This window comes from Microcaecilia unicolor, chromosome 4 (genome assembly GCF_901765095.1).
Source record: "Microcaecilia unicolor chromosome 4, aMicUni1.1, whole genome shotgun sequence".
In the NCBI taxonomy this organism is placed as follows: domain Eukaryota; kingdom Metazoa; phylum Chordata; class Amphibia; order Gymnophiona; family Siphonopidae; genus Microcaecilia; species Microcaecilia unicolor.
In genome coordinates this window covers 58,675,332-58,692,902 of record NC_044034.1, presented here as the reverse complement: position 1 = coordinate 58,692,902, position 17,571 = coordinate 58,675,332, and the positions used below count along the sequence as shown (strand labels likewise).

Genomic DNA, 17,571 nt, shown 5'->3' with positions numbered 1-17,571 from the left:
CCACTATCATTTTCGTCGCCCTTCGCTGTACCTTTTCCAATTCTACTATATCTTTTTTGAGATACGGAGACCAGTACTGAACACAATACTCCAGGTGCGGTCGCACCATGGAGCGATACAACGGCTCTTAGGACAGACCTTTTTTTGTTACATTTGTACCCCACATTTTCCCACCTATTTGCAGGCTCAATGTGGCTTACATGGAACCGTAATGGCGTTTGCCAAGTCGGTTGATAACAAATCAGTGGCGTAGGCAGAAGACAATTTTTGGGTGGGCCAGCGGGTTGGATGGGTGGGCACTACCCCCCCCCCCCCCCCACACACACACACGGTCCAGCACATTTCAAGTTATTGGCGCTGCCTCCACTCACCTTCTCCCACCGTGGCGCTGCCTCCTCTCCTACACTTCATGGTCTTCGTCTCCCACCCCCGCGGCAGCGCTCTATCGGCGCTGCCTGCCTGACAGCTGACAGACGCGGCGCGATGATGTCCTGCTCCGGGACCTTCCCTCTGCCGCTTGCAATCCGCCCTGCGTAAACAGAAAGTTGAATCAACGTGGCAGAGGGAAGGCCCCGGAGCAGGACGACGTCGCGCCTCGTCTGTCAGTTGTTAGGAAGGCAGCGCTGATAGCAAATTGAAAGCGCTGCCGCGAGGGTGGGAGACAGAGACCGTGAAGTGCAGGAGAGGAGGCAGCGCTACAGCGGGGGTGGGAGAAGGTGAGGATGGGCCTGGGCCCACCCAGGCCCACCCATAGCTACGCCCCTGTAACAAATACAAGATTATATTGTGGTCTAATGAGGTAGGTGTGTATCAGGCACCATGAAGGTCGAAGGGAATGAAGATTGTATATTGTCCAGTACGATCATTGGTTATGCTGTGTTGCTGGGTGTGGGGATTTACGGTGGATCGGTGGGGTAAGCCTTTTTGAAGAGGTTGGTTTTTAGTGATTTTCTGAAGTTTAGATGGTCGTGGATTGTTTTCACAACTTTTGGGAGTCCATTCCATAGTTGTGCGCTTATGTAAGAGAAGCAGGATGCGTAAGTTGTTTTGTATTTAAGTCCTTTGCAATTTGGGTACTGTAGGTTTAGGTATGAACGTGATGACCCTATTCTGTTTCTGGTTGGTAGATCTATTAGGTCTGTCATGTATCCTGGGACTAGGCCGTAGATAATTCTGTGGACCAAAGTGCAGATTTTGAAGATGATCCTTTCTTTGGTTTGGAGCCAGTGTAGCTTTTCTCGGAGGGGTTTGGCATTTTCAAATCGTGTTTTACCAAATATCAGCCTGCAACTTAGAAACAGGAGTTTGCTCCTCCTGATAATTCCTGACTAGTCACCCATATTTATGAAATCACTGAGGGGGTCTTGTACTAAAGGTTTGCTCGAGTTATCTGCAGCAGGTCCCATTTTATTCCTACGGGCCCTGCTGCACACAACTCGAGCTAATCTTTAGTAAAATACCCCCTAAAGCTGCAGACACAAGAGATGCACTTTAAAATCCTGCAAAGGCATTTCCACTTTTTTATCCTTGTTTTTTCTTTCTGATCTGTAATATGCTTTGCAGCCTGCACAGTGCAACTGCCTCTTGAATGGGCCTTACTCTTACAATCCAAGTTTCAAACTAGTGATTCCATAAGTACATACATACAGTGGGATAGTATCCACTGAACTGTAACTGCAGACCCATTTATAAATGAAGCTGTATGTGCCTGGCTCTTTATTTATTCTGCTTGGCTTTATGATGAGGGCCCCTGGTTTCCTGAGATTAAGTGGCAGCAGAAACCATATTTAGTTAAAAAAAAAAAATCTACCATTCCCTAGGAACTTAGGAGACGCTAAGGGCCTTGCAGATGTCTCTTTACACTGCTCTGAAGCTACCAAGTAATGGGGGTGTTTTACGAAACCTTAGCTTGAGTAATCTGCAGCAGGGCCCATAGGAATAAAATGGGCCCTGCTGCAGATAACTCGAGCTAAGCTTTAGTAAGAGACCCTCCACTGCTTCTGGTCTCCCATAACCTCTGCCTTCCTGAGGCCACACCATACCACCATCTTGCTCCTTTACCTAACTGCTTCGATTATTTTCCTCCATTAACCACATGGCTGCCCCTCTGCTCTGAATGGAAGTTTGTGTCTTTTTAATCAAGCTTTCCCTTCCTAATATAGAGGATATACATTAACAGCCTACCTGTCTTTCTCTATTGCTCTTTCTATTGCTCCTTGCTGCCATTTTGGTGATTGGTGGTATATCAAATAAAGGAAAACAAAATAAATTGTGTAAGAATGCTACTATACAGACATCCATGTCCCTTGTTTTCCCCTATTCAAAATTTGGACGTTTCAGTTTGTACAATGGATGTTCCATCTTTACATTATATACCTTATCCAGCTTTTGCCATCAATCAAGTTAAAATATTTCTAAGCTATGTGCACTTCCTAACCACTAACATTACTACCAAGCGCAGAAACAAGAAGTGGACATCACTCATTACTGGTTCAAACTTTTAAAAAAAAGACACACACAGTATTAAGAAACGTGCCCATATACAATTTAGTATGCCAGTCAGGTGATGAAACAAAAATTTTTTTAGACTATGCAAAACCTCAAAACAATCGGGGAAGTTCTTTAAAAGGCAGGATACTAGCAATACCAGGGCTTTAATTACACATCCAATATAATTCCTTTCACTGCGATTTCTTTTTTAACATCTGAAAATAACTGGCAGCTCTATATAGTACTCCTGGGGAACCATGCATTTTATTTCAACTCAGGTACAAAACCCACTTTTTTTTTTTGACCATCTCTAGCAGAGGGCTGCCAGGGTTGATCCAGTCCTGCCCTTACCCCACTGCACGTAGAGATTTGGCATTGGATTCCCTAAAAAGAAGCAAGGCTAAAAGTCCCCCGCATGCATTGGGGTAAGGCCAGGACTGTCGGACGAATCTGGATCTAATTGGTTTTTCTCCAACCGCAAACGCCCCCTTGGCGATACAACCCTGTATCTTTTGAGGAAGCTCAAGGAGATGATGCTGCCCGAGATTGTCTTCAGATACTAATCTCCCAAGCAGCAAACACCAAGGCCACGCTGCTGACTCTATACAAAGCGCTGGCATCTAGCATGCATCCGGAAGCTCTTTCCCACTACGACACTGGGCAAAAGCTCAACCCTGACTCGCAATCTCCATAATGTCATGCTCCTTAGCGGATGGAATTTGGGGAGGGGAGAAAGGTGCAGAAGCTCCCATTATCTATAGGGACAGAGAAGAACTTCATCCCCTCAACAGAGCTCCACAGCCCCTGACAGCAAGTAGCGCACACACGGTGTAGCCGAGCCTGGGAACGGGCAGGGCACGGCACAGATCAAGGGAGCCTGCCTGCCTTCCCCACCTCGACAGAGCCTGGACTAGACAGGCGGAAAAGCTCCAACTACAGACAGGAGACAAACAAAACCACTAACTTACTAATAACTGCTGAGCCCGACGACAAGAAAGCGCCATGATACCAGCAGCACTTCACCTTCAGCTAGGATCACACAGCGCCCTCCGTCGACCAGCCTGAGCCAATGACTGGCCCCGCCCACTATTCCTCGCACTGCATTGGCTGTAAGGAAGGCGTGGAGCTGATGACGCTTCAGCCGCTAGCCTGTGGCGTGGCGGACTCAGACTGCCTGGTACGGAGCTGAAGCACTTTGTAGTGAACCGTTCTTCATTAACCGGCTGATTATTCATATTTAAAAAAAAAACCCGTGTTAGCACGGCAATATTAGAGGTGTGGGATTTTTTTTTTTTGCCATAACACAGATTAAAATCATAGGCGGCCGTTATTCAGAACAGTTCAGCTGTTTGGGAAAGTTAAAGTGTATGGGGATGGGAGAGGGCCTGACTGTACAGAAAGAAAGAGCAGCAGAATAGCTGCATGAAATACCTTTTTGCATTTAGATATTAAATACATAAACCGATACCAAATAATAAAATGACAAGAAAATTAAACTGTCAACTTACAGATGTAGGTCACTTAGGTAATTGAATTAAAAAGCAGACTGAAAAAAAGTGTTCACAGATCATGCATACCCCCCTTCACAGAAACCTAGTTACTCTGCCTCTTTTCTCTCTTACACACCCCCACTTGCCATAGGCAGTTGTTGACGCAGATGTTTGGGGAGGCTAAAGTGGGGTGTGAGGCTAATGCAAGGTGTGGCAGGACAAATTTAAATCGCTGGGGTCACAACATACATACCGTTGGAGGTACTTCTGTCTCCTCCCCCAGCCATCCAGGATCTCCTCTTGAAGCAGCCATGGGCATAATCATATATAAGAAATCATATGAAGGGTTAATTCTGTTAAAAGCTTGAAGTTAGAATTCTAACTTTTTACTTTGCAACTAAAGTGAAGGTATGCCAGATGGTTCATATTATTTCAATGTCTAGCTTGGCCGAGCTAAGGTTAGGAAAGGTCAGTGAGAAATGAAACTCTGTCCCTTGTGAATTGCCAATGCTAGCTGGCACAGCTGTAAACTATTATGAATGAATAAAGGAATGAGCCAGACATATGATTAATTGTAGTTTAAAATGCTTAGATAGAAAATACTATTTAGAGAGAGAGAGGCAATAGATTAGTATTTACAAGTTTTTGATATTTAGAATATGTCTTATAAGAAATACTGATTCTGTGTAAATTAATAAGGTTTGTGTCTGTGTAGAATATCTGTTAAATTCTGTATTACTCTTTGTCTGCTGTTTAAGAGGTCAAGCAAGGACTGCATTGAGGAGATCAACATGTGGTTTGACTTAGCCATAGTTCTGGCTGGTTCAATGTATAAGCTGATAGGTGGAGAGGTCAGAACTAGTCAGCTCTCTTCTCCTTGATTAATTATAGCTAAGTGTAGGACTGGCCTCCTGGAAGTAATAACCTGATATGTATGCTATTAAGTAAGATTGGCTTTTGACCCCTTTAATGAATGCCAGAGTTTAGTTAGCAGTTAGTACTAGGAATATGAGAAATCAATCATAATAACATGTAAGAGACTGGAGACCAAATGTCTGGCTTAAGGGGCCCCAGGTCAGAGGTCAGTTTAGGATGTCTGGAACCTATGTAACTGATATTTCAAAAGTAATGATTGGTTGAGGCAAGGTGACCAATCTATTCCTTAACCAATTGGGAGTAAAGGGGGCTAGGCTAGGAGGAGGGCTTAGGACCCTATTTAAGTGGGAGCAGAAGCAGTTTACGTCAGAAGGAGCTCAGAAGAAAGAGAAGGACAGAAGGAACAGACAGAAGAAGGAGAAGACAGCATAAGAAGAGAAGCAGCTGAGACAAAGACACAGAGAGCTGAGAGAAAGAGAAGAGAGCTAGAACTGATGTCCTGCTTTGTTTGCTGGCAAATAAAGAAGATTTTTCTCTCATACTGGTGTGTGCTGTCTGACTCCTGAAGCATCACAAATTCATGCCTCCATTCCTGCAACAATTCTTGGTGGCAGCGGTGGGATGAATCCTGCATTAATCCCAGCACCCAACTGACTGGAGAACATTCGCCGGGTATGTATTCTGTATTTTGTATTGTAATTCTAGCTAGAAAATTGTAAATCAGCCCCTCAAACAAATTGAGGAAGGAGAGCCTGATCAACTCTCAGCGAAGGCCCTAGTACCTTCTAATCTAGAGGAGATTAGAAGCGAAAACGCTTGAGCTTATCTGTATCTGAGAAATCTGAAATTGTTGGGTGGGATTTTCTGTACTGAATGAATGTGTGATGCCTGAATGTTAATGAGTGCGGACTTCTTATAGCTGCATTTCCAATTAACGCGAGTTCAATTGGTCAGCAACGGAAGGAAGCGATTGTTGTCTGTCTACCTAGTGTCTCGAGAGTGCAGACCCCTTACTGCATTCTCAAAAATTCCCCCCCTCTTTGTGTGTTGTAACTGTAAGCATTATGGGTGGGACATCATCTAGACAAATTGCTACCCCCCTAGATTGTATGCTTAAAAACTTTAAAAAAGGCTTTTTAATTAATGACTATGGACAGACTTTAAGCTCAAGTACTCTAAGAACCTTGTGTGAAGTTGAGTGGCCATCTATGGGAGTGGGGTGGCCCCCTAGTGGCAGCTTAGATATTGAAGTAATCCGGAAGGTCTACAGCATAGTTGTAGGAGAACCAGAATATTCTGAACAACTCCCTTATATAGATTCCTGGGACAGCCTTGTGACTGACCCTCCCTCCTGGTTGAAAACTTATATGGGATCCCCAGTAAAATTCATGTTAGGCCGTGTTCAAAGAAAGATTAGAAAATCTAAACTAGAAGAGGGAAAGAGCCCTAGGAAGCTTACCACCCAATCAGTGGCTTCCGCCCCTACCCTGTCCGAGAAACCCATACTCTCTGATGACCCCTCAGACCTTGAGCCACCACCTTATGGCCCATTGTTGGGGTTCCGTGCTACCCCCAGAGATCCACGCCGTCCAGCCCAAGCTTCTCCAGCACAGGCTTCTCCGGATAGTTCTTCCCCTCCTGTGCCAAACCTGCCACACCCTAGGTTGGACTTTTCACCCGGCCTCTACCCTTCTGTGCCACATCCTCTCCTGTTAACCTCTGAAGACCCGTTTTGGGTTCCACTCCCTGACTCCTCAACTCCTGACAGCCCAGCCTCTCCCTCTAATACCCCTACCCACTCATCAGGGGCCCGGCATCCCTTTCAATGGACTGACTCACCTGTGACCACCTCTCAGTCTATGAGTACCCCTCCCCATCCCTCAGGGGTTCAACCTACCTCCACTGAATGGGTTAGACCCGCTGCAATCACCTTTGAGCATGATAGGAGGGTAGCTCCTAGCTCTACCTCAGGTTCCATTCCCACCTCCTCGAGAGTTCTGCCCCTCCGCCAGGTAACTACCACTCGACCAGATCCTAATAATCAGGGTCAGGTTATACAGGCACAGGCCTATCAGTATGTACCCTTCACAACCACCGATCTCCTGAATTGGAAGACGCATTACCCCTCTTATACTGAAAAGCCTCAGGCAGTGGTGGACCTAGTGGCTAGCATTATGGCCACCCATAACCCAACCTGGACTGATTGTCAACAACTTCTCCTGACCCTCTTCACAACTGAGGAGAGGCGGAAGATTTTGCAAAATGCTGAGGCCATCACGCGAGAGCGTGTCCCCGGGGGGACACAGGACCCAGAGGGATGGGTTAGAGCTCGGTTTCCTCGCGCAGCTCCAGATTGGGATCCAAATGATGGGCAGCACTATGAACTGTTGTCTGGCTATTGCCGGGACTTGCTGGAAGGTATGAGGAAAGGCATAAAGAGGCCCATTAATCTGGCAAAGGTCTCTGAAATTCTCCAAGGGGCAACTGAATCCCCTGGGGCCTTTCTAGAGCGACTAATTGAAGCCTACAGAACATACACCCCATTTGACCCTGAAGCCCAAGAAAACCAGAGAATGGTGAATAGTGCATTGGTGGCCCAGAGTATGCCAGATATCCGGAAGAAGTTGCAGCGTCAGGAGGGATTCGCAGGGATGAATACCACCCAGCTAATTGAGATCGCAACCAAGGTTTTCATTAATAGAGATCAGGAGGTGCGCCGAGAGGCTGACCAGAAGATGCAGAAGAAGGCCGACCTTTTAGCGGCAGCCATTACTAATTCCACCCTTAACCGAGGTCGACCTCTAGCTAATGGGAAGCCAAAGTGGGACCCCGGACCACCAGCCAGGCCCCGAGATTCCTTCAATCAATCCCGGCCAAGGGGGGAGAATCCCAGACCAAGATTGGAGAGGGACCAGTGTGCCTATTGTAAGGAAAGAGGGCACTGGAAAGATGAATGCCCCCAGAGGCGCCAGGGACTGAGAAGGGGACCAGGAGATCGAGGAAGCCGAGGCCGAGTTCGAGAGGGAAGATATGAGCCTCCTGAATCTGACATCATCGGGATAGCCGAGATGGCAGAATGGGACGAAATAGGACAGACCGGGTTCCTACAAACTGGGCTCCCAGGAACCTATGGTCAAGCTAACTATAGGGAGCCGCTCAATTCCATTTATGATTGATACAGGAGCTGAACATTCTGTTGTGACGGAGCGATTAGCGCCTGTGTCTGGAAAAACTGTCCGAGTGGTGGGAGCCATGGGGGTGCAGAACCGGAGGCCTTTCCTGACAACCCGTAGATGCCAATTAGGCTCACACATAGTCACTCATGAATTCCTGTATATGCCAGACTGTCCAATCCCTTTGTTAGGCCGAGACCTGCTGTCCAAGCTTAGGGCCCAAATTTCCTTTGACTCTGATGGCCAGACTTCAGTCTCCTTTCGGCCCCCGACATCCAGCCCTAAGGGTATATTGAGTTTCTGCTGCCCTCTTGAAGAAGAATGGCGGCTGCATCAGTCGCAGAGCCAAGTTGACCTACCCCTGGCAGACAGCTTTCGGGTTAGTGGGGTATGGGCAGAAGATAATCCCCCAGGGTTGGCCCGAAATATTCCTCCTGTACATGTAGACTTACTTCCAAGTGCCCGGCCAATCCATCTTCGCCAATACCCAATTCCCAGAAAGGCTCTGGAAGGGATTCAAGCACATTTGAATCGTCTGTTATCCTATGGAATTATTCGTCCTTGTCAGTCTCCATGGAATACGCCATTGTTGCCAGTTCAGAAGCCAGGGACTGAGGACTACCGGCCAGTCCAAGACTTACGAGTGGTCAACAAATCCACTATTTCATTACACCCTGTAGTGCCTAATCCATATGTCCTGTTAGGATTGATACCTTCTGGAGCTACCCATTTCACGACACTAGACCTAAAAGATGCCTTCTTTTGTATTCGGGTGGCCCCCGCCAGTCAACTGCTTTTTGCCTTTCAATGGGAAAACCCAGTAACAGGAAGGAAGCTTCAGTATACATGGACCCGCCTGCCACAGGGGTTCAAGAATTCCCCCACCATTTTTGGGACAGCCCTAGGGCAAGACCTTAAGACTTTTAAATCTGAGCCTTCCAGGCGAGTTTTACTCCAGTATGTAGATGACCTCCTGATTGCAGCAGTGACCCAGGAAGAGTGTTTTGAGGCTACCAGAGAATTGCTGGAGCTACTCTTGGATGCAGGCTATAAGGTCTCACGCTCAAAGGCCCAACTTTGTCAGTCAGAAGTGAAGTATCTGGGCTTTTGCATTTCCCAGGGAAGTCGGAGACTGGATGCTAGTAGGAAGCAAGCAGTTGCTGCAATTCCCCAACCCAAGTCCAGAAGAGAAGTTAGGGAATTTCTGGGAGCAGCTGGATTCTGCAGAATTTGGATTCCAAATTTTGCATTGATGGCGAAACCCCTTTACCAAGCCACAAAGGGGGGTGAAAAGGAACCATTTGAATGGGGACCTACTGCTCAACAATCCTTCATTGCCATAAAGAAAGCCCTACTCCAAGCCCCTGCGTTAGGCCTTCCTGATGTGGAGAAACCTTTCTCATTGTATGTCCACGAGCGACAGGGGGTTGCTCTGGGTGTGCTGACCCAGATGATGGGATCCTGGCAGAGGCCTGTTGCATACCTGTCTAAACAGCTGGATGGAGTGGCTAAAGGATGGCCAGCCTGCATGAGGGCCATTGCAGCAACAGCCTTACTGGTCCAGGAAGCTGATAAGTTGACCTTGGGGCAAGAACTGGTTGTTAAAGTCCCCCATGCAGTTCTCACCCTCATGGAGTATAAGGGCAACCACTGGTTTACAAATAACCGTATGGTTAAGTACCAAGCCAGCTTGTGTGAGAATCCACGGATACACCTGGAAACAGTGGCTACATTCAATCCTGCTACTCTTTTGCCAGCATCTGAGGGACCACCAGATCATGACTGTATCCAAACTATGGATGAAGTGTACTCCAGTCGACCAGATCTTAAAGATGTTCCGTGGAGGGACCCAGATGTAATTTATTTTACAGATGGAAGCAGTTATGTGGAGAACTCCAAGCGACTGGCAGGCTATGCTGTGGTGACAGAAGACAAGGTGATAGAAGCAAGAGCCCTGCCCCAAGGAACTTCAGCCCAGAAAGCAGAACTTGTGGCCCTCATACGAGCTCTGGAGCTAGCAGCAGGACTGGTGACTAACATTTATACTGATTCTAAGTATGCCTTCACAACTCTACATGCTCATGGAGCTTTGTATAAGGAAAAGGGACTCATAAATGCTGCAGGCCAACCTGTTAAGTATGGACCTGAAATACTTCAGCTGCTAGAGGCTGTGTGGGCCCCTAAGAAGGTAGCTGTTATTCACTGCAGGGGACACCAAAGAATAGATACTCCAGTGGCCCGAGGGAACCGCCATGCTGATCGGGTGGCCAAGGAAGCTGCTCGAGGACCCCCAGCAAGTACTGTGACCCCCCTGTTCCAAATCCGACTGCAAGAATGGACACCTATATATACCCAAGTGGAAGAGAAATGGGCTCAAGAAGAAGGTGCAGTAAGGAGACCTGATGGCTGGTTACATCTCCCTGATACCAGAGTTCTGGTGCCACGCCACCTAGCTTGGCCTGTAGTGTCTCAAGCTCATGACCTATCACACTTAGGGAAAACAGCACTAGCCCGCCTACTCAATCGAGTAGTGGTGCTGGAAGGATTGGATAGTCTGGTTGCCACTGCCTCTGCCCGATGTACTCTCTGTGCCCAGAATAATGCTCGTCAGGGACCCCGTATTCCACCAGGAGTTCAGTCTAGAGGACTAACACCCTTTGAGTCCCTAGTTATAGACTTCACAGAAATGCCCAGGAGCGGTAGGCTCCGATACCTCTTAGTCATGGTCTGTACCTTTTCTGGGTGGGTGGAAGCATATCCTACAGTCACTGAGAAAGCCACAGAAGTAGCTCGAGCTCTCCTTAGGGATGTCATCCCCAGGTATGGACTGCCCCTTGCCATAGGTTCAGATAATGGTCCCGCCTTTGTTGAAGCTACACTTCAGGCCCTGTCCCGCGCATTGCGCATTACCTGGAAATTGCATTGTGCCTATCGTCCCCAGAGTTCAGGGCAGGTTGAGCGGGCAAACAGAACCTTGAAAAATAGCCTAGCAAAGATTTGTCAGGAAACCCAATTGAAATGGCCACAGGCATTGCCACTAGCCCTCTTTCGCCTCCGATGCACCCCAACTAAAGGAACAGCCCTCTCTCCCTTTGAAATTGTGTATGGGAAGCCTCCAGCCATTTTACAGGGAATTAAGGGAGACATAGGGATTTTAGGGTCTGCCCAGGTGCAGGAGCAGGTAGCCCTCCTGGGTAAGATAATTTCTGAGCTTCAGTCTTATGTGAGAGAAATAAACCCTGTCCCCTTCCAGGCTCAGGTACATTCCTTCCTGCCAGGGGATAGAGTTTGGGTGAAAGACTGGAAGCTCCAGCCTTTGGGGCCCCGATGGAAAGGACCTTTTACTGTTTTGCTTTCTACCCCTGCAGCTGTGAAGGTCGCAGGGATTACTCCATGGGTCCATTGGTCTCGAATTAAGTCTGCTGACCAGACTGAGCCCAGCACGGATCAGACGGAGCCTAGACAGTGGAGAGCAGAAAGTGATCCAGCGGAGCCATTGAAGTTGCGCCTGACCCGAACCAAAGAATCTACTAGCTGAAAAGAAGGGTCAACTGCATACTGCAGGAGCGGCTGAACTTCGGCTTCACACTGAGACTCTTTCTGTCCAGATTTTGGCTTTCTTGGAATTTGAAAGCTTGATCCTTGTCAGTTGAGGGTCTATCCCAACTGGTATAAGAACTCAAAGACTGAGAACACTATATGAGAGTAATCTGTGATTAGCACAGACTGTTGAAATATTATTGCTTAATTAGTTTGCTGTATTTGTTTTAGATTAGGAAGAAAGAAAATGTTAGTAGTTTGGATGCTTTTGTTGTTTTCTACTCCTTGCCTCCTTGTTCCTAATACCCCAACTCGCTCCAACCTTTGGTTACACTCTGTCCAGGAACTAATTAGCCAGGCAAAGATTACTTCCCCTTGTATTGTGTGTTCCCGATTTTCTCCTTATACCACAGATGTCCCAGCTGTACCTGTCCCTGTGCAACTCCCAGCTCTTATACCTCTCTATTTTTCGAGTTCAGGCCCTTGGAGCCAGGATTATACTTGGTGGTCCTTTTATAATGCTACTTCCCCCTCTGAATCTTCTCTAAGGCCAGTTTTTACGTCTCCCTATCCAGCTTCTGGAGTGTTTTGTTTAACAAGAAGCATCTCAACTGTTCTTCCCATTCCCTGTAACTATACTAATGTTCTCCCAGAAAAAGGAGAATCTGTGTGGGTAGTTTCTCCAGGTACTCCTATGTGCCCTGCTACCATACCTGTAGATTATGACCCAGGTGATTATCTGGCTCCTAAGCGTACCACTGAGAAGACTATAGTGTCCAAGCTTATTTTCTACTTTCATAAGTCCCCGGGGTATGAAGAGTTATTAACAAATGAGCAGCCTGTCACAATTGGGGATTGGCGCCTATGGTGTGCAAAGTCTCCATTTCGTCTTCGTTCCCCCTGGGATAGGGGCTCGCATTATGGGCACCCTAAGTACCCTGTCCAGCCTGAGCCAACATTTATTGGGAACTTTCCTCACCCTCTTCTTGGTCATTACTGGCTCTGTGATAATGTCCTCCACATGATTCTTCCCCCTACATATAATTTTTGTGTATTGGTAACCTTGAATTATTTTCCTAAAGTTATTCCTCTTAAGCCACTATCCCCGCACCGCTCTAAGCGAGAGGCTTTGTCCTTACCCTCCTCCGTTGCCACAGAGGATGAGGCGATTGAATTAGCCCTCCAGTATATCAATTCTACTTATCCTCTGACTAAAAAGAGACTTGTAGCCCTTTCTGCCACGGCCTGGATTCCAATTGGAGGCCCGGTAGCGGGTATTACTGAACTAGGTATGGCTACTCGGAGACTTCAGTCCCTACTCCATGTTTTAGTTCATGAGCTGAATGTGGTAGTCAATGCATTGCAGGATCAAATTAATGAATTAAGTATAGTTTCTAGGTATAACCGTATGGGTCTTGACTATCTCTTTGCAGCCCAGGGTGGCCTCTGCACAGTGCTAAATTCTTCAGAGTGCTGTACTATTGTCATAAATAGGACGCATGTAGTTAGGCATGCCATGGATAAAGTCCTACAGTTGGCCAGCCTTAATGTGGAGGATTACCGAGGAGGATTAGACCTTACCTCTTGGTGGTGGTCATTGACCTCCTGGATACGTCCTTTGTTCATTTCCCTAATAGTCTTAGTTTTAGCAGGGTTTTTGTTTTGTTTCCTGGCCTCATGTGCTTCGGCAGTATGCCGTCGAACCTTAACAAGTAGGGTAATGGTGATTCACAAGTCTATTCCTAATTAGGATCACTATAATCTCCAGAGTTTGAGTTGTGAGACTTATCTCTGCATAAGCTGATTTTAGTCTCAAAGGGGGGAATGAAGCAGCCATGGGCATAATCATATATAAGAAATCATATGAAGGGTTAATTCTGTTAAAAGCTTGAAGTTAGAATTCTAACTTTTTACTTTGCAACTAAAGTGAAGGTATGCCAGATGGTTCATATTATTTCAATGTCTAGCTTGGCCGAGCTAAGGTTAGGAAAGGTCAGTGAGAAATGAAACTCTGTCCCTTGTGAATTGCCAATGCTAGCTGGCACAGCTGTAAACTATTATGAATGAATAAAGGAATGAGCCAGACATATGATTAATTGTAGTTTAAAATGCTTAGATAGAAAATACTATTTAGAGAGAGAGAGGCAATAGATTAGTATTTACAAGTTTTTGATATTTAGAATATGTCTTATAAGAAATACTGATTCTGTGTAAATTAATAAGGTTTGTGTCTGTGTAGAATATCTGTTAAATTCTGTATTACTCTTTGTCTGCTGTTTAAGAGGTCAAGCAAGGACTGCATTGAGGAGATCAACATGTGGTTTGACTTAGCCATAGTTCTGGCTGGTTCAATGTATAAGCTGATAGGTGGAGAGGTCAGAACTAGTCAGCTCTCTTCTCCTTGATTAATTATAGCTAAGTGTAGGACTGGCCTCCTGGAAGTAATAACCTGATATGTATGCTATTAAGTAAGATTGGCTTTTGACCCCTTTAATGAATGCCAGAGTTTAGTTAGCAGTTAGTACTAGGAATATGAGAAATCAATCATAATAACATGTAAGAGACTGGAGACCAAATGTCTGGCTTAAGGGGCCCCAGGTCAGAGGTCAGTTTAGGATGTCTGGAACCTATGTAACTGATATTTCAAAAGTAATGATTGGTTGAGGCAAGGTGACCAATCTATTCCTTAACCAATTGGGAGTAAAGGGGGCTAGGCTAGGAGGAGGGCTTAGGACCCTATTTAAGTGGGAGTAGAAGCAGTTTACGTCAGAAGGAGCTCAGAAGAAAGAGAAGGACAGAAGGAACAGACAGAAGAAGGAGAAGACAGCATAAGAAGAGAAGCAGCTGAGACAAAGACACAGAGAGCTGAGAGAAAGAGAAGAGAGCTAGAACTGATGTCCTGCTTTGTTTGCTGGCAAATAAAGAAGATTTTTCTCTCATACTGGTGTGTGCTGTCTGACTCCTGAAGCATCACAAATTCATGCCTCCATTCCTGCAACACTCTCTCCCACCCTTCATACCATCCAGAATCTTATGTCTTTCTCCCGCCATCCTGGATCTTTTGTCTCTCTCCCCACCATCTGGTCCCTCTGTTGTTTCCCCCCCCCCCCCCCCCCACATCCAGCATTGTCACTCCTTTTCTCTCTCCTCACTGTACCCCCCCCCCCCACCATTCAACTTTGCTCCTGTCTCGCCCTACTCCCCTCCACCATCCTCTTTGCCTCCCATTTTTTTGCCTACATTACCCTCTCTCCCTCCCCTCCCCTAAAAAAAAAAGACCTTCCTCCTCCATGGTGCCTGTCTGCCTTCCCTGGATGGAGTTATTGTCAATAAAGACAAACTGTGCACAGGGCCATAGAGCTGCACATTACTGCCAGCTGTACCAGTCCTGCCCCCTATGATGCAAGTTCCTGTTCAGGCAGGAACAGCAGAGCTGTCACCAGCATGCAGAGCTCTATGGCCCCACCACGCACAGTTTCTTTATATTGACAACCACCAAATCAGGGAGATAGCAAGTCAGGAAGCAGGGAGGGGAAGCTCCCAGTTCATACTGCTGCCAAGACTGGCCAGCAGCAGCCCCTAGCGAACAAGTGAGAGGAAGGAAAGGTCATGGTTGAGCTGGAGAAGCATAGAGGATACCTATGCCACTTGCCCTCAGCCAACACAGTACCTAGGATCCTCCTCTGATTCATATGAGTGTTCTTCCTCGGTATCGGACAGTACGTCCCTCAGGGACATCCGAGACTGGGTCCGCCTTGACACTGAGGAGCCATGTCCTCGAGAACGGTGTTGAGGAGCCAGCTCCTGCCTCGACTCTGGCAAAGCTTCCTCCACCAACACTGGAGTACTAGCCTGGGTAGCAATCGACACCAAGGCCGCAAGTGGTGCAGCGTTGGGAGGCCGCACCGCAGGCCGAGGGCTGGATGGGGCTGTAGCGGAAGGCATGGCAAGCGCAGGCACCCCTGATGCCAATGCGCATCACTGCATCAATCCCTCCAACAGCTCTGGAAGCAAGGTCCGGATTCGCTCATCAAGAGCCGCCATCGGTAAAGGCTGGGGGGCCGGTTGGGGCTTAGGTTGCCAAATTGTCTGGGATGTGGGAGCAGGATCTTGGCTGCTAGGAGGAGGACGCATTGGCACCTCTTGAATGGAGGAGGAGCGATCCTCCCAGCATCAACGCATTTTGGGTGCTGAATGCCTCAGCGTCCCAGAGCTCCCGGCACCGTACGTCGGAGATCGGTGATGGTACTTCTTGGCCTTTGCCCGATTCACCTCATCCAAGCTCCTCGGTGCCGACAAGGATGACATTGAATCTTCCCATCGTCTCGGAGTTGGGTCTGACGATTGGCGGTCCCAGGGGGCCTGCATAGCAGGAGGCCTCGAGGCAAGTGGAGACCCACTCGATGCCTCACTGCTCTCAGTGTCTTAGGGTCTCTCAGCAACCATTCCCACCTCCACTCCTGACGCCAATGCCGCCGACGTCGAAGAACTGGACTGAGCCCCAAAAGGTTTCTTGCGTTGAGCTTCTCGGGGAAATTTGAGTCCTTTTCTTCATACGAAGACAAAGGACACAATTTGCCGGGCTATGGTTGGGCCCAAGGCAGTGAATACACCAAGAATGTGTATCAGTACCCGAGATGGTCCGGTTGCACCGGGTACAACGTTTGAAGCCACTGGGAGTCTTCGATGGCATGGAAGGGAAAATGGCTTCGGCTAAATCAAAGGTTGCGACTGTGCCAGAAAAAAATGTGAAAGGCACAAAAAGGGAAGAGACCTGGCCGAGCAGGCCTAAAAATGGCCTGCATCGAAAAAGAAAGAAAACTTGAACACAGGCTAAAGCTACAAAATTAAAGGGATTAAAAAAAATAATAAAAGAATAATGGGAAAATAAGAACAGAAGCAAAAATACTGCCAAAACGCACCTGAAAAAAGGCTCTTTCCCGGGTGAGAGGCAACAGAAACAGCGCTGCTTACGCGGAGAAAAAAACAACTGAAGATGCACGGTCTCACTGTGGGCGGGAAGGCGCCTTGCACATGTGAGTTGGAGCACTGCTTGTGCTCCAGAAAGTTCCAGCAAATTTCTTTTTGCTTGCTATAATGCCGACCTGGGCGATGCGGGATCGTCTACCCTCTTGTGAGAATGGTAAGCCTGCTTGTCCTCAGAGAACTACAATTTCATTCATATGATGTCTATTTTCTTTTTAACAAATTGTGTAAACCACCTAGATAGTACTCTAATTAGACAGAATATCAAACAAATTTGAAGCTTAAAACTTGATAGGTGTGGTCAAAACGTCATATGGGGGGGGGGGGGGGGCAGCCAAGACCTGCAAGTTGAGTGACTCGTTGGTTCAGCACTGTTAGAGGAAAGCCGATAGGAGCATTTTGCTGTGATTGGTGGAAAGCAGAGAGAGCATGGAGGGAAGCTCTACCCCTGTACATGACATCATCTGCTGCTGACTAGGATAATAGCAAATCTTCCCATGGTGCAGGCATATAACTGAAGACGCATGAGGCCAAAGGGGATTACATCTCTTTGGTGCTACTTTGGGGAGGGGAGATTTCTCCATCTGCCAGCATGGTCAAAAAGATGACTAGAGTGAAGATGACTCCATTGTCGACACATCAGGCCTGTGGCCCTATGGATGAACATGTTTCTCAACCTTTGACAACAGCCAACAACCAGGTCAGTGACAGTTTCTTTAAAACCTTCTACTTCACTTTGAACCTTATAAAGGACTCCTCTTCCCTTATCAGAGGCTTCTGAGGGAAATTTGTGGGATGGAGCAGATTCAACTGAATCTCAGAGGCATGCTCCCCACACCCCACCCCTCCCCCCACCCCAGCATAATTCTGAGATTTGTTTATCTAAATATATTACTTTAGTGACAACCTTGGGTAAGGATACTATACTGTCTGGACAATCATCTGAAGCTATTTCTATCAGAGATATTTGTCAGTCAATATTCAGCTAGTGGTGGTCAGCCGCTTTTTTTTTTTTT

The 17,571-nt window shown here is 47.2% G+C and overlaps 1 protein-coding gene across 1 annotated transcript in view; it reads right to left on the bottom strand.

The window, feature by feature from the left end:
* The window catches only part of ACAT1 (acetyl-CoA acetyltransferase 1), an 82,607-nt gene extending 79,053 nt beyond the window's left edge, over positions 1-3,554 (bottom strand). Inside the window, exon 1 of the mRNA XM_030200263.1 lies at positions 3,459-3,554. Coding sequence (XP_030056123.1) covers positions 3,459-3,494 — 36 coding nt within the window. The 5' untranslated portion in view covers positions 3,495-3,554. The remainder of the gene's footprint in view (positions 1-3,458) is intronic.
* Positions 3,555-17,571: the final 14,017 nt, after the last annotated feature.